Source organism: Penicillium oxalicum, chromosome III (assembly GCF_001723175.1).
Source record: "Penicillium oxalicum strain HP7-1 chromosome III, whole genome shotgun sequence".
Classification (NCBI taxonomy): domain Eukaryota; kingdom Fungi; phylum Ascomycota; class Eurotiomycetes; order Eurotiales; family Aspergillaceae; genus Penicillium; species Penicillium oxalicum.
The window spans coordinates 3,074,068-3,094,783 of NC_064652.1; the positions used below are offsets into that span (position 1 = coordinate 3,074,068).

The 20,716-nt window shown below is 49.7% G+C and overlaps 5 protein-coding genes across 5 annotated transcripts; 2 read left to right on the plus strand and 3 right to left on the minus strand.

The window, feature by feature from the left end:
* Window positions 1-2,007: 2,007 nt before the first annotated feature.
* Window positions 2,008-4,353, plus strand: POX_c04470 (uncharacterized protein; the record flags this gene model as incomplete). The annotated part of the gene is made up of 3 exons (XM_050113346.1): window positions 2,008-3,042; window positions 3,290-3,343; window positions 3,856-4,353. 3 exons carry the CDS (start codon window positions 2,008-2,010, stop codon window positions 4,351-4,353), a joined length of 1,587 nt encoding a protein of 528 aa, XP_049970902.1.
* Window positions 4,354-7,495: 3,142 nt separating this feature from the next.
* On the minus strand, window positions 7,496-10,440 carry POX_c04471 (uncharacterized protein; the record flags this gene model as incomplete). Its single annotated transcript, XM_050113347.1, has 7 exons — window positions 7,496-8,355; window positions 8,449-8,630; window positions 8,705-9,600; window positions 9,677-9,944; window positions 10,015-10,121; window positions 10,215-10,309; window positions 10,371-10,440. The coding sequence occupies 7 exons, from the start codon at window positions 10,438-10,440 to the stop codon at window positions 7,496-7,498; spliced, it is 2,478 nt and encodes an 825-aa protein (XP_049970903.1).
* Window positions 10,441-11,023: 583 nt separating this feature from the next.
* On the minus strand, window positions 11,024-13,522 carry POX_c04472 (Elongator complex protein 2; the record flags this gene model as incomplete). The annotated part of the gene is made up of 2 exons (XM_050113348.1): window positions 11,024-13,315; window positions 13,394-13,522. 2 exons carry the CDS (start codon window positions 13,520-13,522, stop codon window positions 11,024-11,026), a joined length of 2,421 nt encoding a protein of 806 aa, XP_049970904.1.
* Window positions 13,523-14,362: 840 nt separating this feature from the next.
* On the minus strand, window positions 14,363-16,705 carry POX_c04474 (uncharacterized protein; the record flags this gene model as incomplete). Its single annotated transcript, XM_050113349.1, has 12 exons — window positions 14,363-14,617; window positions 14,689-14,865; window positions 14,919-15,008; window positions 15,059-15,289; window positions 15,348-15,467; window positions 15,523-15,630; window positions 15,686-15,766; window positions 15,828-15,997; window positions 16,054-16,151; window positions 16,228-16,263; window positions 16,334-16,522; window positions 16,692-16,705. 12 exons carry the CDS (start codon window positions 16,703-16,705, stop codon window positions 14,363-14,365), a joined length of 1,569 nt encoding a protein of 522 aa, XP_049970905.1.
* Window positions 16,706-17,509: 804 nt separating this feature from the next.
* Window positions 17,510-18,735, plus strand: POX_c04475 (Mitochondrial import receptor subunit tom40; the record flags this gene model as incomplete). The annotated part of the gene is made up of 3 exons (XM_050113350.1): window positions 17,510-17,821; window positions 17,911-18,558; window positions 18,631-18,735. 3 exons carry the CDS (start codon window positions 17,510-17,512, stop codon window positions 18,733-18,735), a joined length of 1,065 nt encoding a protein of 354 aa, XP_049970906.1.
* Between the last annotated feature and the right edge of the window lie 1,981 nt (window positions 18,736-20,716).

The window sequence follows — 20,716 nt, forward strand, 5'->3', positions numbered from 1 at the left end:
AGTGTTCGAGTGTCTGTTGACAGAGGCCATGTCTCCTAGACAGTCGACACCGGTCTAGTAGACGGGAGACCCTGGATCATTTCGAGCATCACGATACTTGCATGTCACAGGAAAACTAGATACTCTCATCCTCGATGGGGGTGGATCCAGCTGTCCCACAGTCCCACGTACATCACCTCCATGTGTCATCTCATCTCTTCGCCATGCATGATCCTCGTCCAGGATTGGCACCTCGTCTCGACTAAATTTCCCTAATTCTTCCCTGCCCCCCATCGCTGGTGCTTTTGTCAGATCGCCCTTGTGGCACTGCGCCGCGCCTCGACCGGCTCCAGTTCTTGTCTCTCTCTGTCTGTTCCTCTCTCTCGGACTCTCTCGGCCTGTCAGGCACACGTCATCCTTGGATCTTATTTTGGTTTTTAAAGAAAATCCGCATTCATGGATTCTCTCTCGCACTTTCTTTCTGTTTCTGGCAGGACCACAAGATCTCCCAGTCTCGTGTGCATCGGCATATCCACACTCTTTTCCAAGTGAGCTGTGCTCGATGGATCTCTTTTTTGCTGCCCGGACTTCTCTGACGGACAGAAGATACTAATGTACTCCAAATCGAGTGAGAATGTCTCCTCCCCCCCCCCCCAACAAACAACAAAAAAACCAACCCCAAAAGAAATAGAATAAGAGAAAATCCCGAGGAACCTCATGATATGCCAGAAATAATCAAAATATCATTTCCTTATCTTGGAATTCTCTTGTATTTCTTGACAGTGCTCGATGCGGGTGATCCTCTAGCCGTGCACTGCGAGGAGTGGGTAGTGGGTACCTCACCTGGCCCGGGGGTTTCCCTGTCAAATGTGAGTACCCACGACTTGCCCGCTGGAGTCGATCCGCAGTCTCGGGATTGTGAGTTCCTATGTAGAAATTGCTTTTATGATTATTCATTTTCATTTTCTTGGAATCGTTTCATCGATGCTTTCGTTCGAGTCTCAGCCCGTGGCTGTCAATTTTTGGCCCTTTGCGCCTCATCCGCAATTCGACTCGTTCCGTTTTGTTTTTATTTTTTTTATTTTTTTTTGGCTTGTCGCCTCACGACCTTTTGACACTCGGATTCTATCAAACATCCGCGGGGACCTCGTGGATCCCGTCTCATGCCTCTGGTCTACCTCTCTCTCCCCTCCCAAGAGGACGAGGATCATGGCTATATAGATCCGACCAAAGTCCCTTTTCGACATCACATCCGAGAGATCAGTGAAATTCGGGAAATTCCACCAACTGCTGCTGCACTTGACTTGATTGTTCCACGTTAAGTTTGCTCTCTCTCTCTCTCTCTGCATTCATTGGGATATTCTGGACTCTGGCTGCTTCTATTCGGCTGGTGCCTTGCAACATCTTGAACGGATTGCCTGATCTCGCAGAGTGCATTTTGCTTCGTCGATCGTTTGCTTCGCTTTTTTTGTTTTTCTTTTCTTTTCTTATTCCTACGTTTGTTCGATCATTGCTCTCTGTTGCCTTTCCAACATCCACCTGCCACCCTCCCCTCCCCTCTTAGGGTTGCCTTCTTTTATTTCTTTTTGGTTGCCTCTGGATTGCAAACCAGACGGCAAGAAACCTGCCGACGGATTCGAAAGGGTCAAACTGGAAATTCGAAGAGGGATCATCCCAGCAGATCATTTGGCTTTTTTGGGGCCCCTCACAGTCGACTTGGAAACTCACGAGGAGCACCCGCCTTCGGCACAGAAAGTAAAGAGCAAAAGCAAAGAGCATCTTCTCGTTGCCCACGGAACATCAAGATCATTCCGAGGAAGTGGTTCGGCATCGGTCCGGCAACCTCGCCACGTGAAGTCTCATCCTTCCTGAGATCATCCTCATCGTGACCTCGTGCGGTCTCATCGTCCTCGCAACCTCGGGTCAATAATCCTCGCTCTCGGGTGAGCGCTCAACGGCCATCTCTCCCCCTCCTCCAACCGACATCAAGTGTAGACGATATCCATCATTATCACCGGCATCATCATCATGGAAACCATCGAGCCAATGCCCTATGACTTTGCCGGCCATGGAATCAGCCCCTATTCGCATCGTCGGGCCGTGGATACGTCTCTCTACTCCTACTACACTCATCCCACCCCGGCATCATACACAGTACCTTATCATCAACCATCCACGTCGGCCGGTTATAGCTACGGGGCTGCGGCGTTGAGTTCGGCATCTCATCCCTACCAGTACTTGATGACCAGTCAGCCACCCCTGACGGCACCCAGTCGAGTCTCGACAGAGACGCAGTCCACCCATGGAGCTCAGGTGCCACACTATTCAGGACATGCGCAGCCGTCGCTGAAGCATCATGCGGAGCCCCAATCACAACCACATCGAAAAGCGCAAGACCTCCTACACCTCCATCAGCATCAGCATCAGCCTCAACATCAATCTCAACCTCCAAATCATCGCCTCGAGCCAACTCAGCCCCATCGACCATCAACCACCCTCCAGATTCTCCCAGAGATTCGACCCGCGAAGAACGCCATCAATCCCATTCCCACCGCTCGTGCTGCAAACTATGCGTCCTCATCATCCACACTTGCAACACCACCTGCATCATCTTCATCGTCAATCACACAGCCTTCTTCCCACTCAGCCCCCAGGTCCAGTCACTCTTCTTCCACAACCTCTAGCTCCACCTCCAGCTCCAGCACAGCGCCCAGCACAGACACCGAATTCTCCACCGAAGTCGATGTTCTCATGAAAGCCATCCAATCCAAGCCCACCGAGGCACTTACTTCCATTCCTCTCCCCACGCCGCTTCAACAGGCGTCGGTCCTGCCTCCTCTGCAGCAACTTCACCCCCACGGGCTGGGGTATCCCACCTCATCGGGGACTTATCCCATGCCCGTCTCCTCATCTCACAGTCTCAGTCGCCCAGAACAAGGACAGCTGTCCAGGTCGGGCAAGAAGAGAAAGTATACTTGCACACTACCGAATTGCGGCAAGAGTTTTGCCCAAAAGACACATTTGGATATTCATCACCGGGCGCATTCGGGGGAGAAGCCTTTTGTAAGTCTCGATGCCGTACTGAGATTTGTCATTTTCATTTGTCATTTTTGTCTGTTCCCTCCCCTTTTCCTTTTTCCACATGCAAAAAGCAGATCGTATATCGGTTCGGGATTTGTCGTACATGATTCCGGTCAAGTGTATACGTTGGAAGAGACCGACAAACTGCAACTCTCTGCAGAATCGACCTTCTTTTTCGCCCTGATATGATTGGCTGGTCCATGCTGATTTTCGTTCTCTCGCTATACAGATCTGCAAGGAGCCCTCATGTGGACAGCGATTCTCCCAACTCGGCAATCTCAAGGTAAGTCAAAGCAACCATATCCACTCTCCGAGTCAGCCCCTGTACAACCTGCAAAGAAGGGGAAGGGACAAACAAAGAAATTATCAAGCCGAATGTGAACAAATTGTATACCGATCAAGACTGACACCTCCGTTATCTGCTCTCCTCAGACCCATCAAAGACGCCACACGGGCGAGAAACCCTTCAAATGCGACCTGTGTAATAAACGTTTTGCTCAACGTGGTAACGTGCGCGCTCATCAAATCACCCATCTCCAGGCGAAACCATTTACCTGCCTGTTGGATTCTTGCGGGAAAAAATTTACCCAATTGGGTAATTTGAAGGTGAGCCTCTCATGACATCTATCCATCCATCCATTCTTCCATTCCTCTCTATATTTATCCACATTGCTCCCCTCCAATCATCCCTCCAACCTTATATCAGATGCCCTCCGTACACCGTCATTACTTTTCCTTTTGACGCTCTCCTAAACACTCAACCGTTCTAACCCATGCTCCTTCCTCTTCTTTCAGTCCCATCAAAACAAATTCCACGCCTCCACCCTCCGCAATCTCACCCTGAGATTCGCCTCCATGGGTGACGCCGGCCCTACCAACCCAGCTGACCGTGAACTGTGGGAGTATTTCGCAGAACTCTACAAGAACAGCAACAAGGGAATCAAAGGCCGAGGCAAAGATCGACGGATTTCAACGCCCATCACTTCTTCCGGCGCCACCTCCACTACTTCCCCATCTTCATTATCTTCTTCTTCCTCTTCCTCTGCGTCTTTCTCTCCCGACAACACCCTGTCTCGATCAAACTATGACCGTGGCCATTCTCGGATCTTGACGGGGAGAATGTCCTCAATGGAGTCAGATGAAGATGGAAGACTCATGTACCCGGGCTACGAGAGCCGAGGGACTTCCATGTCATGCAGCAGTGAGGGCGACGCAATGGAATGTGAAGAGAGAGATGTTGGAAGTGGAGTGGATGGATCGGGCGCATATTATCTGGAGAGGAGGTTCGTCTGATGGACGAATGCACTCTTGATGGTCCTACCTGCCTCCTTGGATGTGATGTTGATTTGGGATGATGTGATGCCGATGATGATGACTTTGGGAATGTGCTCATTGCAGATGCAGGTATGGGGGGTCCAATTTTGAACCTTGTAATAATAATCCTTTTTTTGATTCTGTTTATTCTTGCATCAATTGCGTCTGGACGGAGTCAGAGAAGGGAAGAGCAGCGTCAAGACGACGAACCTTTTTATATATAATCTTGTGTTGGTGATAATATCGCTTGAGATCAAGCTTACATTGAACATGTACATATAATAGATACATTACGGTCGATAACTACCCCCTTTTTCTTCTCTTTTCCTTTCTTTTTTTTTTTTTTATAAAAAAAAGGGTTATTGGCTTTAACGTAATTCCCGGCCGACCTGGCCACCCACCACCATTAGAAAAATTCAAAATCGATTATCTCAACCAACGCCCATTAATTCAACTAGATAATACGATTTTTACATGAAGTAATCCTGTGGCCAATCTCCCTGCACCCACTACACCTAGGCGGCGCCCTAGTTGCCGGCCTATCTTCCTGACAAGGCAGTTCGCCCTGCGCATGCGAATCTACTCTAGCTTCTTCTGCTGGCAAATATAGCTGCGCAACTAGCTGTAGGCCCTCTTCAACGGTTAAACCCTCTTCGCAGGGTATCTGCCTATTTAACCGATTGCGTTTCTTAACGATCTTCTCGTTCGCTATGCGTAGATTCGCGTTCTCCTGCGCAAGTAATGCAGTGTTGTGTAGCGCTTCGCAGTGGCCCTTGATAATCCGATCTAATATAGTTTTTAATAGGCTCGGAGGGCTATTTGACCGCCGGTGTAGTAGATTCTTAAGTATTGAAACTTGCTTTTGTAGCTGGACGACGGTTCTAGGCGTTTTAGGCGTAAATTAGCTGGATCTGCTACTCGGCCGGCTGCTTGCTGGTGTAGGCGTTCGTAGAGAGATATTAAGCTTATCAAGCACTCTTGTTGCATTAACTGGTACTAAACCACTAGCTATAAAGCTGTTTTTGATTGTAGTAGCTGATTGGAAGGCCTCTAGCTGTGCGCTTTGGTAGTTCTCTAAGAAATCGTACTTGTCGATATAGTTATATCCCTAGCGCGCAAGATCGCTGACGAAACGGCCGTACGCCCTCTTGATTACTGCGAAGCAGCTAATATCTAGTAGTTGTAGTAGATGCGATGTATGCGAAGGTATATATAAAGGTATAATATCGTTATCTGCGCAGATTTAGTCGAATTGGGGCGTAAGGTGGCTACCGTAGCCGTTAAGAATTAATAGGCGAAACTGGCCGCGCACACGCGAATTTGTATGTGGGATAAAGTGCTTTTGTAGCCAACGTAGGCTGATTGCATCGGTAGTCTAGCCGTTATCAGAGACCTCGAAACGCTAGTCTTGTGGTAGGTTTTTGAACTAATCCGCTATAGCTACTTTGCCCTTGAAAATTATGTATGGTAGTAGCGAATAGCTATCTGCGCAAATCGCTTTAGTAGCAGTAACCTATTCGCGATTTCCTGGCTATAAAAGACGTCTCCGACTGTAGAATTCCGCTCGGGTTACTACCTTCTGTGAGGAGATAAGACCTATTGCAAAGCCTGTCTTATCAAAGTTGTAGATATCCTCTAGTTGTATCCCGTTCTCGTTAATCACGCGTTGTACGGTCGCAAACCAGGCTCGTAGGGCTTTTAGGTCTTTATTTAGTGCGCGCTGGTAATCGTAGCGTGTAGAGAAGCGTGTCCGAAGCTCTTCGCGACGTTCAATAAATTTTGATGGCCAATTCTTGCTAACGGTAGGCGGAGGCTGAGTACCGCGCGTAGCTAGGAGGATATTGGCTATCTCTCCTATAGTAGCTGGCCTAGGGGCTGCCCCACGCGTATCTATAGAGAGAATCCACTCACAAAGGGCATCCTCTTCTAGTTAGGTCAATTTATGGCCTGATGGGCGAGAATCAACGCGAGATAATTGGCCGTGTACGCGCGCTTGCAGTGTTGATCGCGGTATTCCGTATAGGCTAGCTGCTGCGCGAATAGATTTGACACGGCCATTTTGAAGATCATCAAGGGCTAATAAGATCTTTCCCTCCTGATTAGCCAATTTCTGCCGAGATTCAGAGCGAATTGGTGGCATGGTAGGTGATTGAAATTGGTGTATAGGTAGGATGACGCGATTTCAGATGGGGTGGCCAGGACGGCCGGGTGGCCAGGTTGGCCGGGAATTACGTTAGCCTTTCATTAAGGATCTACGCAGTAGGCTCTAGGGCATGGCAGAGTAAGTCAAAGTAAACTAAATACGAGAACAAAAAAACGCTACCCTACTCTGAAAGCTAACCTTGAAACACCCGACCTTCATGTCTTTCCCTCCTTGCGATTGAGGTTCTTAGATACACTATATAAGGGGAAATTTGATGGATTTGGAGGTAAACTGCCGTCGCAGGCGATCTGCCTTTTATATTCGCTGTAGGTAAGATGAACCAGGGATATTTTCTGATAGGGCATTTAGGACCTAGGGAGTGAGAGATTGGGTTTATAATGGAAAGGGGGGGGAGGGGGTTGAAAAAAAACTCTATGCAGGGTTTGGCCTGGTGGTATAGCCCTAAGGTGGTACATGTGGGGAGAGACCTAAGGGAAAAAGAGAGAAGAAGAGAGTCTTATAGATTCATTGAAAATTCTCAGTTCTGGTAATAGTAATTATGCACTATAAATACTTGTCCATCGAGCTAGGTAGATTACGGGCAGGAAAAAAGAAATTACCATGTATGCATTGACCCACTCAAAAGGACATCGAGAGGCATTCAGATGCTGACAACCTTAGTATTAAGTGCAGCATGAGGTGCAACCAAAACAAGCAAATAAATTGGGACCTAGGGTTGATAGACCCATTCTGTTATGCATTCGGACATCAGATCGGATTCCATCCTTCCTCCTTGAGCTCATGAGGAGGGTTTTCTGTTTGCATTTTCCCAATTGATCTCACACGAAACTCTTTGCCCCTGCGGCCCTGCCATTTTAAATGCAAGACGAGGATGAAGGGAGGAGAAAGAAACGTGAATGAAAAAGGATTGAAAAAAATTCATACTCTACAAAACCCCTCTTAGCTTTCCTTCTTGAACTATTCGGCTGCATCGGCAATGGCAATATCCCCGTCAGCCGCGGAATCCGCGGTTTCCTCCTCTGCCGGGGCCTGAGTGCCAACCGGAGTGGCATTCAGCAGAGCGCCCGAAATAAAAGCCTCCTCCACCAGCGCCTTGCGACGGAAAACACGCAGCCAGCGGCGACCCCACTGTCGTAGGATGGCGTCCTCGGGCAGGTCACCCGATCCATCGCCACGCTCCATCAACTCGTCGTTACTGCCCGATGCGACAGAGACAAGCGAGTCCTCAATGAACTTGAACAGATTCTGCATCTCCGCCCGTTCACGCAGGAGGGTCTCTTCGAGAACGCTGAGTTGAGGCTCGTAGAGATTCTTTTGGGCTCGAGCGGCCACGATTTGCCGCATTCGGTTGGTCACTTTGCCCACCGTGGCAAACACCATCTCGTAGATGTGGGACTTGGAGAGAATCGCGCCCGCGGCAATGTGTTCGGTGAGGACCCATTCGAGAACAGACATGGGGCTGATGATGGTGTAGTTGAGTAGTTTGTCGATAATGTTGATGGCAACACCGGGCTGGTCCCTCCAGTATTCCATCACCGAGGTGATGATTTGCAAACGAGCTTTCTCAGAAGCGGCACCAATGGCCAATAGCCGATCCTTGTTACGCTCGATGCACGACAGGACGTGCGACAGGGATTTGGAGCCCACAAAGCAGATCGAGGTCACAAGGGCGTCCGTAGACGGGACCTTGGGTTCATCCACACCCAGACCTTGGGCCTGCTCCTCAATCGCAGTCAACACGGGCTGGAATTCGTCGTCACTTGCTTTTTTGCGAATGAGCTGCATAAGCTCTTGACCTTCCTTGGCGTAGGGGGTTGCTGTTCAAATTAGTTAGTACCCATAGAGACCACATTTTACCCAGGTCACCCTACTCCTTGGGGAATTCTGGCTCTGAGTACCGCGATACGTACTTTCTGAAGCATACTTGAACTCGGGCGTGTCTCTCTCCTTGCCTTCCGTAATCAATGGCAAATATGGTTCGGGCAGAGTACCCTTGATACGCTGCGCGAAGCTCAGACGAATTTCCTTGTCCAGAGCTCCGTGAATAAACGCCAGCCGAGGATGGACGGCTGGGAGTTCCAAATCATCGACCCTATTCGAAACAACATCGTCAGCATGAAACCCCCCTCAATCTCATTTTTTTTCTTCTGTTTGGAAAATCCTTACCATTCACTCCACTTCCACGTGAATCCAAAGTTGCTCAAGTGATGCGCAAACCAGTCGAGGAACCGACTGGAGAGCTCAAGATCCATCGTCTCGAGGCTGTTGTAAAGATATCGAATGGCACGACCCAAACTGGGGGCAATAGCCGCAGGAGCAATCTTGCAGCATTCTGTCAGCACAGAGTGGTAGTAGACAAGCTTGTGCTCTGGGGCTGGAAGCTGGAACAGCTGAGAGAAGACTGCATCAACCGCTACGTCTTCAGGCTTCCAAGCCTTGTTGTCCCCGGCCATGTCACGCATCCGATCGAATGGCGTAGCACGCTTGACGAATGTGTCGCGAGTGTAATAACAATCCACGTCAATCAAGTACTTGGCCGTCGCAACACGGTTGAAATCCAGATTGTTGAGGGTATCGACCATGGCGTCCCTCAAGAGGGAGGACGTGATATCCGAGACGGGAGGAACCGTATCGACCTCCTGGTTCGCGTAAACTGAAAGATACACCTCCGGGAAAAGCGCGCGAGGTCCATAAGCAACTGGACTGGGGACCGTGATGTGGGGGAAGGCGATCTTGGTCGCAATCTCAAAGGGCGGTTGCTCTTCCCCTTCCGAGTCTCGTGCGTCCTTCCATGGACGAGGCAGACACTTCAATTCCCATCCTTTGGAAGCTTCTCCCTGCAATTGACTCTGCAGCACACTGATGAAGCTCGAGCCGGTGGTGGCTTCGTCCTCTTTGGTCCCGAATGTCTTCACCAGATCAACCAGGTTATGGGGGGTCGACGCGATGATTTCCGTCTTTTCGAGCATGCCGGATGCAAGAGACTCAAAGCCCGTAGCAGGAGACGACATCACATAGGGAATGGTGAACAAGATGATCTTCACAAGCTCCAGACCGAGTAACTATAGTCGTCAAAGTCAAAAATGATGAGCTTCAGAAAAGGTCATTCGAATGTCCGCGGTTGGGAAAAAAACGTACGTCTTCTGAAGAAGTGGTTTGAAGGTCTACCGCGCGAGCAAAAAGCTCCTCCAAAAGTGGGAAAATACCCTCACCCTCAAACAGAGGCTGAAGACATCCCAAGAAGCGGACAAGGAGCTTGACCTCGCGCCATGATCCAGAATCAATGTTCTTCTGCAAAGTTGTAGCCGCCTTGTTGATCAGTTCCGTTCCGAGCTCCGGTTTGCTCTTATACGCAAAAAGAGCTGTCGCAGCAACAAAGGGGATCTTCATGGGCTGTTCGAGAACACTGCATATGATCGAAATCTCGTCAGTAGGCGCATGACGCAATTTTGACATGCGGAATCTAGGTTTCGTACAGGTCCAGCGAAATGTTGATTAGAGTCTTTCTAAGCTCCTCGTCTTCGTAGTGTTCAGAGACAGTCTTCGCAATGCTCAAAACATCATCTTCAACCCGGCGAGCGGCCTAGTAGACAACAACGGCCCCCATATCAGTAAAAATTGCGAATCAAAGTAGAGCAAGTATGAGCTCGCTGTTTGCGACACGAAGGATCCTTACCGATTCCGCAATGGTCAATAGTTGCCGCCGAATCTGTACAAAGAGCGGCTCTTCATATCTTCTCCGCTGTGGACGACGATCAAAATCCTCATCATCTAATAGCAATGAGTGTGGTCAGCGGCGTGTAAACCAGGCGTCTGCGGGAGAGATGCTCACCTCGGTAACGGCGCTTGCGCCCACCACCACCCCCTCGGAAGCCATTGTGGCGGCGATCATGGTCAGCCATTTTGAAATGAGACGAGTCAACTGCTGGAAGATTCAAGAGGTTGACCTCGCGTTGGGTTTTGGACAGAGGTGCGGAGGAGAGAGCTTCCCCGAATGTTACTGAAAGCCGGATAATTAATGCTCCGCTCCGGCTGTATGCGTCTAGCAGCTGAGGCTGTGAATTGCTGTTGTACTCCTGTTGTCCCAATCGAGATGATCATCCATCGATCGTGAAGAATGAAAAAAAAATGGAATATGTTAGTGTTTTTCTATATTAAATGGCCTTCTCCAAGATTTTGGTTTATTGAAGTATACATTTGAGTCCTTGTCATGTTCTTAAATCAACAAAAGTTGTCTGGAGCCTAGTTACCCTTGCGTGATGGTGGCTAACCCAAGAATCTCTGGAAAACATACTCGCATACTCGAACCTATCCAGGGCTTGCTTTCTTACTATTATTCGCCTCCAGTACACTGTTGGAAGATAAATAAGGATTTTATTTATTCGCATTTTTTTTTCTTCATGAGCCAAATACAAAGAATTTGAGCGACGGCTTCATTTAGGGCTATCGTATTGAGGCTATCGGGAGAATCTTTGGAGCTCAAAATCATTGCAACATGTCGGAGATTGCATAAATCCGTGTGGACGCATCTTCACTGGCCACGGCAAGTTCAAAGAAGGATTGACCATCTACATCAGCAGTAGTCACAGGTCTCCACGTTAATTGAGTAATAGTCTTTGACGGGCCAACCTTGGGATCAACGGTCGTGATGTGGCTCGCCTCGAAAGTGGTAATGGCAACTTTGTGGATCGAAACTGCACCACTGTCTTCTCCTGCAGCAAGGATGAAGTGGTCCTTGTATGGAGTCGACAGGAAGGCAATCGCAGAAACGGCAGATGTCAATGAGATGGTTGACTTGCATTCGAATGTAGATTCGTTCTTCTGCCAGATCTTGACAGACTTGTCACGGCCAGCAGTAGCGAAAACGCGATCGCTAGTTATAGGGGCCCAGGCTGCGCCCAAGATCATTCGAGAGTGGCCTTTGGGGTTGGTGACAGAATTGTGGAAGAGCGTCGGATCCTGTTCGTCTCTTGCAAAGACAGCCCATTGCCGGTCTCGGCCAACACTCAACAGGAATTTGTCGTCGTCTGAGAACGACAGGTCGGTTATGGTGAGGGAATGTGCAGTGAGAGAAGGTTTGATCTCATGCCAATCAGATGTGTCATATAAACGAATCACAGCATGATCGACAGAGCTGGCTTTGCATGCCGTGGCAATGAGGGACCGGTCGTGACTTACAGCCACGGCTGAGATTTCATATCCATGCCCGTATAGTTTTTCATGTTCAGGCCACAGAGTATACCTGGCCAGCTGATCCTCAAGCGGTGGCGAATCGTAGTTCAAAGATACAGCTGGGGTAGACGGACCCGCACCAGTGGTTTCCGCGTCGTCTTCAACGGGAGCTTCCTCGCCTTGAGCTTTATTCGAAAGACCCAAAACTGGAATTTCAGCCAGATCTGGCATGTCACTCTCATCGATCTTCTGACGGAAGCCGGTGAGCCGTTCAAGGAGCTCGGCAATCTGCTTCGGCTCGTTGAAAACACGTAGGAGCTTTTCATCGGCACCCGACACGAATCGGCCAGGTCCAAGGGTGTCAATGCAGTTCAAATCGTATCCGTGAATCTGCGGACGAGAGAACTCATGCCATGAGCGCTTGTCGTCCCGCATCCATTGAGCGTGGAGACGTGTTGTCTGATCCGCACTGGTTGAAAGCAAGTACCCTCCGCTAGGTTCCCATTGCACACCGTTCGCGGACCGGACGTGGCCCGATATTCCGAACCTCTGCACCCAGAGGTCTGCTTCAGAATCGTGCTGCCAGACCCTCCAGCTTCCAGTGCGGCCAAGACTGACCACTGTTTTCCCGTCAGGCGACCAAAGTCCAATCCAGAAGCCGCCTGCACTACCAGTCGCAGTTGTGGAGCCCTTCATAGTGCTGATCTCGCCCATTCTTTCCCCGGACATCCACACACCAGATACAGAATCTTGCTCCCAGATCGTGATCGTGTTATCAGCGGAAGCAGTCAAAAGCTGTGAGCGACTCGGGTCGGGATTCCATGCCGTGGTGTAGATCCAGTCTTCGTTTCCAAACAGCAAAGCCTCAAAGGTGATTGAGTACTTGGATCCCGCTGCTTCAAATTCGTGTGCTTTGTTGGAAAGAGTAGGCTCCATGCCGCCAAGAAGAGGATCGTCCTCGTCAATCTCAGCTGGAAGCTGGACTTCGCCTTGACATAATCGCCACAGGCGAATATACTTATCTTGGCTGGCCGAAGCAAGCAGGAGATCATTGGTCTTGCCTTGCACATCCTTCGTAAACGACAGCGACCGAATCCAAGCTTCATGACCTGATAGTACTGCTCGGCGCTGGAAACTTGGCTTGTTGACGGAAGACTCAGCGGAATAAATGTGTACGGTCGTGGTGGTGCCGGCCACGGCAAGTACCAACGGCTTATCATTCGCGCCTTCGAGAACCCTCAACGCCAAGGTGAGTGGGAAGAAGCGAGGCTTCATCACGATAGTCTCTACCAAGTCGCTTGTGAGCCCATCCTGTGCATTAATTCTCCAGATTCGGACGGTCCCGTCTGCGGCCCCCGTCGCGACAATATCTGTTCCGTCGGCCACGGCAATCGCATTCACACTTCCTTTGTGTCCCTCAAGTGAGAGTGCGAGCTCGTAATTGCGCAAGTCGCTCTCTTTTTGTCTCCACACTTTAATCGTTCGATCAACGGAACCGGTCAAGAGGAATTTCGCACTGGTGGAGGGGCATGTGTAAAATTTGACAACGCTAACCTTATCGGAATGGCCGACGAGCAAGGCGTAGACTCCCCTAGTCGAATTATCCTGAAGCAACTGTCAGTACGTCCATCCTATCATATCCACAAAGGCTTGCGCGAAAAAATAAAGCTCGATTGAACGAACCAGAGGCTCCCACAAGGCGACATTGTTGTCCGCGCCGAAAGCAAGCACGCCCGACTGGACGTCCCAGTCTGCAGCGCCCGGATGTCGGTTCCCTCCAACACTGATATATTCTGTTGTGACGGACGCCATATTCGCTATGCTCCAGCAAGCTTGAGTCTTCTCTTTCTGAGAGCGCCAAAGACTGCACAGACGGTCGAAAGAGCTGTCGCCGCGAACGAACAATCGTGAAAAGATGGCTTATCGATAAGCATCGGTCTGTCCAGCCCCCCCCCCCCCCCCCCGCGCCGCCATCGTCGACTTTCCAATCTCCATTTGCGCCGACTCCAAGCACTCACCATCTTCCTATAAGAACGAACAAAGACAAGAGGAGTGACGGAAACTCTTTTCTCTTGCAATGTCTCAACATTCCACGGGTTCTGAGAGCCCTGCTATCCCTATCACGGTGGAGTTCACGTACGACACCTCAATTCTCTAGCCCGATCAATCGACTTGGACTCACTTTTTATCTGTAGCGGCGGGCTCGAATTACTCTTCGGCAATGAGCGAAAGCACAAGATCTCAGTCCCTTCGCGCACGAGCGACGGTAACCCGACCAATATTTCCCATCTCCTTCCATATCTTGTCGAGAATCTCATGCAGGATCAACGGAAAGAATGTTCATCATGGAAGACAATGTGTATGTGCAATTGCCATGATTACTTCAAGTGCAGCAGCTGAACCCTAGCTCAGCCGACCGGGAATTCTCGTCTTAATCAACGATGCCGATTGGGAGCTTGAGGGCGAAGAGAAATACGAAATTCAACCGGGCGACAACATTGTATTTGTCTCTACGCTACATGGAGGCTAGCAACATGACCAGGAGACGGAACACAAACCAATGAACGAGGCAATAATTTGCTGAGGGTGAAAATCATTCTCCTTGGCGCGAGTCATGGCTGTTCCAAGCGGCTGGAGTGTACCAAAGCGGGCTCAAACCACATCCTCGACGTGCTGCTGAGAGATTCTCTCGGGCTCGCGAGGCGTGCGAAGTCCACTTGGAGTCCTCAAACCACTCTGCGGGGTCCTCGATCCGTCCAGTGGACTACCTAGACCTTGCATGGGGGAGACCATTCCGCTTGGGGGCACTGGAATCTTTAGATCTTCGGGCGAGGCAGGAATAATCTCTTCCGGGAGGTCGGGAATATGGATTCGGCGGGCTTCATTCTGGTAACTTTCCGGAATGATCTTTGAGATTTTTTTTGAAAATCAGTCCGCTGCCTAGACATCTCAAAAGTGATTAATCAAAGTCCTCTTACCTCGATAATTTCGTCTCGCGGGAATTCCAAGAAGGGAATGTCAGCTGCGTTACACGCCATGAGATATCCGTAAAGAACTCTCAGCACACTCTCGTGAGCAATGATGAGCAAATCATTCTGCTCTCGCTCTAATTCTAGAATCACAGGTTCAAGACGGACGGCAAGGTCGTGATAGGACTGTGGGGCAGGGTCAGTCCAAATTCAACAACGGCATCTTGGAGACAGCGTACCTCTGCACGGGGGTACCGGTGGTGGTATGGGTCAAGCTCATGTTTGGCGACCTCGTCTGGCCACTCTGCGCGAATTCGTCTCTCCGACATCTGCTCGCACACACCAGGTTGAGCTGACTCATCTGAGACCGCTGACGGACCTTGTAACCCTTGTCGTAAAGATACTTTGCGGTCTCAACAGTGCGACGCCTGGTTGACGTCCAAACCTTCAGCGGCCGGAGTTCATAGCCTGTATCCCCACGTTGAATCATTTCTTGTTTCTCGGACTCCCGGTGGGCCAGTAGGCGGTCCGTCATCTTGCGGGCGTAATCATCACCTTTTTCGGATAGACCAGAGTCAGACTTGTAGGAAAGATCTGTAGACACACCAGCCTGTCGAGAAAATCAGCATTGCTCTGCTCTATATCCCAGGGAGATGATGGAGGCTTACTCGAACAAAGTATGTTCGTCGCGACTTGATGTGCAAGTTCAGTAGATAGAACACAATACGATTCGATAGGTAACCGAAGCTGACGTTGTTCACAATGAGTCGTTGTCCAGCATTGATCATCTGTCGAAGCTTTCAGTATGCGTGTGATAAGCGGAGAGAGCCAGGCAATCCAAACCTTGATGTAATTCAAGTCCTTTTCCTCCATAGTCTGAAATTGGGGAATACGCGAGGAGATTCGAGTCAAATAATGCCGGACCGCTTCTTCTGGTGTCCACGACACGTACTGTTGATAAGTAAGCGGGTGGCCTGGATCACTGGCCTAATCATGTTGCACTTACATCTGGCGATGAGATCTTGACTCGGCGAACATTTTCTTCAATGATACGCTCATCATCACACCAGGACTCAATAAAAAGGGTCTGGAGTTGAGTGGGTCCGTCAGCATCGATTCTTCTTTATCATTTGAGTGCAAGTGCACACCTCTATATCATGCTTGGCGAATTCCTTGGCAAGCGAACGCCGTCCTGAGGCCAAGGGATTGACCGCGTCGTATATCGCAATCTGTCCATTTTCATGGTTCAGGAAGTGGTAGATATCTTCGCGGCACTTGCGTACAATCTTCTGCCGAAGGAGGACAGATGATGCGGATGCTTCAGATGATATTAACAAAAACGGCTCATCAGACTGCGAACTTGTTTACGCTTACCATTGACAAAGAAATAATCTTCTGGCATATCCTCACCAAAGGGAATAGTTGCTCTTCGGTAATCACCGAGATGGAAAATTCTCGTCTTGACCCCAAGCCTTCGTCGGTGTTAGTTGGGGAAAGAATGACGCTTGGAATGGAATAACGCTGTGGCCCAGTCTCACATAAACTTACCATCTCAGGTAACGAGCTAAAGCCACAGAAATGTGTCTATTGCATTTTGATCTTGGTCAGATCCACATCATTGATGTTGACTTGGAAGACATTCAATCAAACTTACGTTTTCCCTCTAGCGGGCAATCCGACTGTGATAATCACAATACGTCCAGAGTGAAAAAGCCGGCCTGATTCAGTACTGTACAACTGGGCTGGGGCCAGATCGGCCTTTTCTGGTAAGTCATGAATGGCGTCCACAAAAATGGATGACTTCCGCCGGAACTGCGGAGAGTTGGCCACAATTTCCGCTGTACTAAACTGACGTCAATAAAACTCGGGTGAAAACGAGGGAAGCTTGAAGTTTCATGCTGGTCTTGTTGTAATTTATTTGGGCAGGCCACGAATTTCAATTGCGCTTCTTCGAACTTGAGCGTGCCTAGGTACACAACAAGCAGGGACTGTGGTGAATGTGGTGGACTTACAGTAAAGTATCCATGATGGCGGGGCCAACGGATAGACGACGATAACCGAGGTCTGCCTAAAGATTGAACCGGTCAAATGTGGTGAGCTTGTTCGTGACCTATGGGACGCTCAATTCAGCATTTATTCAATCGAGAGCAGATTGACTCAGTTGGCGAGATCCTCGTTCCGAAAGAAGAGAGTGACAGATGATGAAAGAGCGCTGGTGGAAGGCGGTAGAAACGATAACGATAAATGGCAGGTGTAGATATCGGGTGGATCCTCACCTCAACTAGCGCGTAGGTAATGTATGGGAGTACTAAAGCTTCAACATCTGAACATTTGGGATTCAGTCTGAGTGGATATTTTTGATAAGAGCGCTATTTGCTTCAGTTATAGATTCAAGGTTTCTGGGAGTGTATGATCTTTATTAGACTAGGCAGAATCCTTCAATCGCATACCAAGTGTAGGATTTCGCCGAGTACTGCGACACGTCCGAGAATGCCCGGAGTGCTTACCTAAGGTAGCCCCGGCGGACAGCAGCAACCAAAGACGCTACGCAATTGGCAATTTTCAAACTGGAAAGTCTTCAGCTCGGCTTCACTCAAGACCATCAATATCTCAAGTCAACCATCCTTGACTCTTCTCCGAACGGAGATCACCTACCGTTTTCTCCCATCAACACTCACCTGATCTGAGACGTTTGCTCGTCCCAAACCCCCCCGGGCTGGTCTCTGTTTTCTCTGGCCTTGCTTCTTTCTTCCTTGTTGTCAACGATCTATCCCGTTGACCGAGTATCGCGTGCCAGCGCCTTCGAAATCGAACTCACATACCCTGCAACATGGCCGACCTCACATCATCTCTCTCCGTTCTTACGGAAAACCCCGCGATGGCAATCGTGAACGACCTTTACACCTCGTTCTCGGAGCGTCGGGCGTTGCTGAACCTGCCTAACCCCGGTACTGTGGACAACATCGCGCGTGAGGTGCAGAAGGAGGTTCTGCTGTCCAATTTCATGTTCTCCGGCCTCCGTGCCGATTTGACCAAGGTCTTTGGCATGTCTCCTCTCTTCCGCGTGTCCCATGCCTTCTCAATGGGAGGCTCGGGCAATCTGCCGCCCTACGCCTTCTCCTCGATGTACGGCAGCCCCAAGGTAAGCTTGAAGCTCTCCAGCCCCGATTCATTGGCAACAACCTCGACCTTTGGTTTGCGGATGGCTGACTTTCATGTTTTCCAACGCAGGTCTTCATGCAAGGTAACCTCGGCAGTGACGGCACCCTCTCCGCCGTCTACAATTGGCGCTGGAACCAGGCCCTTGTCACCAAGACCAATGCTCAGATCATGCCCGGTGGTGGCCAAGGTCTGATGCAGATCGACAATGACTACACTGGCAAGGATTTCTCTGCATCTCTGAAAGCATTCAACCCATCCTTCCTCGAGGGCGGTTTGACTGGTATCTTCGTTGGTAGCTACCTGCAGTCCGTCACCCCCGGCCTCGCTCTCGGTTTCGAGGCGATTTGGCAGCGCCAGGGTCTGAATGCTCGCCCCGAGACCGCTCTCTCGTACTGCGCCAAGTATAAGGGTGACGACTGGATTGGTACCGCTCAGTTGCAGGCTCAGGGCACCTTTGCCGCTACCTACTGGCGTAAGCTGTCCGAGCGCGTTGAGGCTGGTGTCGACATGAATCTCCAGTTCGCCCCCAACGCCGCTGCAATGATGATGGGTGGCCCGAGCCGCGATGGTACCACTGCTATTGGTGCCAAGTACGACTTCCGCGCCTCTTCCTTCCGCGCTCAGGTTGACAGTGCTGGTAAGGTCAGCTGTCTGTTGGAGAAGCGCATCGCCATGCCCATTTCTTTGACTTTCGCTGGTGAGATTGACCAGGCCAAGGTAAGACAAAATCACTATCTCCGAGTTACCATCCTTAGCGTGTGATCGCTAACTTTTCTTTTCTTCTTGTAGCAAACGGCCAAGGTTGGCCTTGCTGTCTCTTTGGAGATTGCTGGCGAGGAGTTGATGGAGCAGCAGGAGAAGGCTGACCCTAACATGATGCCCCCTCCTTTCTAAGCCCATAAATCTTTTCTTCTCATTCCGCCTTCGAAATGTGCCCATTCTCGACTCCTCTTGGGGCTCCTTCGCAAAACATATTGCTAGGGCGCCCCGAGAGGGCTAATCACCCCCCTTTCGACCACTCTGTTTTATTAGTACTCTTTCTCCCATCCCATCACCTTTTCTCCCCATAGTTTGAACCGACATGGGCACGTCACTTTCCCCCTTTGTCTCTCTTCCTCGGTACGGACCGCCCTGTTCCAGGGTCACTGAAATCGGCGGCACCTGTTTGGCGCCAAGGGTGAGTACTCGCATGACCTGTATAGATTCACATCGTTTTTCCTGTTACCATCGGTGTCCAATTCAACTCCGTCTCTTTTCCTTTTTCCTCCCGGCATTGTTTCCTCGCTGCAGTTCAGCTTCTTTTGTTCGTCTTTTTGTCTGATATCCGCCACTCCCAGTGCGTCTTTGCGTCCTGGTTTCATCTTGTGGCAAACGCGTTCTCTCGCCCTGCCGAAGCTTGAGATAGCCCATTCCTGTTTTGACATTGTACGTGCTTGCGTTCGAAGACTACGACGTTCTGATGTGGCGTGGAGCATGATAAGAGGACTATCAAGGCTGGAGTGGACGGACCAGGGCATAAGCAGGAGCAGGGATACAGGATATCCGTGGCAGAGATGATGTCTGGTTATGATCTTGCATCATAGACGGACCAATGTAAAACAGTCTTCGAACCCTCAATTCCAGCGAATTTTCCCGTGCTTAAAACTGGCTGTGAAGCCTTGAACCCTTTCGCCTTGACGCGTCTCTCTTGCTGTATGGACGTAGTACAAAGACCAGACGAATTCTCTTTTGTCCAAACATTCACGTATCGGTCCTCGCTGACCATTGTTCCCTGCAGAGAAGACCGCCGGTGACACCATGCGTGCCTCTGGTGGCCACTTTCCTTTCCCTGATATCTGACCAGAGGACGACTCTGCAGATGCTGATATTATTCGTCCACCGGTGATGCTCGAGAGTTCCTCGATCTTTCCTCCATCTTCACTCCACGGTCGAATACACCCAAGCTAGCCTTTGCGCTGGAGCATGATTGTCGTTGGTATACATGAGAAGAATGATTGCATTGTGTCTCGAAAAACAAACAGAAGAAGATATAGACAACAGGGACATCAATCATGACCCTTTCCACCCTCTGTAATTAATCTGCTCAACAGATTGGCAACCATATTGACTCACGCTATCTCAACCCTTGTCAGCTTGTAGGTCAGCCAGTATTTACCCGCTAGGCTGCACGGGGTGGCAGATCCCCATATCCATGGGATATTGAGAGTGTATAGAACATTCATTGAAAGTATTCTTGATGGTTTTTGAGAATCGAACAGGTAGCGACGCGCAGTATGGAGAGTCATTTGTTCAGTGTCTATTTTGGATCGTCAAAAGCCGTCCCTGGTGCTTTACCAAATCACGTTTCGACTGACTAGTCTATTTCGATGTTGGAGAGTCAGAGAGAATCGAGAATCGAGAATCATGGCTACGCGTGTATTCAATCGATGAGGCGAGGGTAACACTCGAGTGGCCACGATTCCATCTTTCTAACTGTTCTCTTAATGAAAAGGCTATATGCCTATCTCAGGCCTTTGGAGAGATAAAGACGGAAAAATCTAACTGGTCTGTACATGGAAGATAGTCTACGCTCTATGATGATGCTTGGATTATGGGTTCAATATAAGGAATTTCTACATGTACACATGTACCTTTGGCAATCTTGCTGTCAGAAGCAGGGACAAATGCAACGAGTGTGATAGATTGTAGTTCCATCTGATGTAGACAGTTCAACGTGGATTTTCCTTTACATACTTGTTTCTTGTTAAGGTTTGAGAGATGTATGTGATACATATACACTACATTCATCGTTCAATATCGTAAAACATTAACCACTGTAACCGGGTCCCACAGTCGTACAATACTGAATACAACCACTACTGGAGAAAGGACAAAT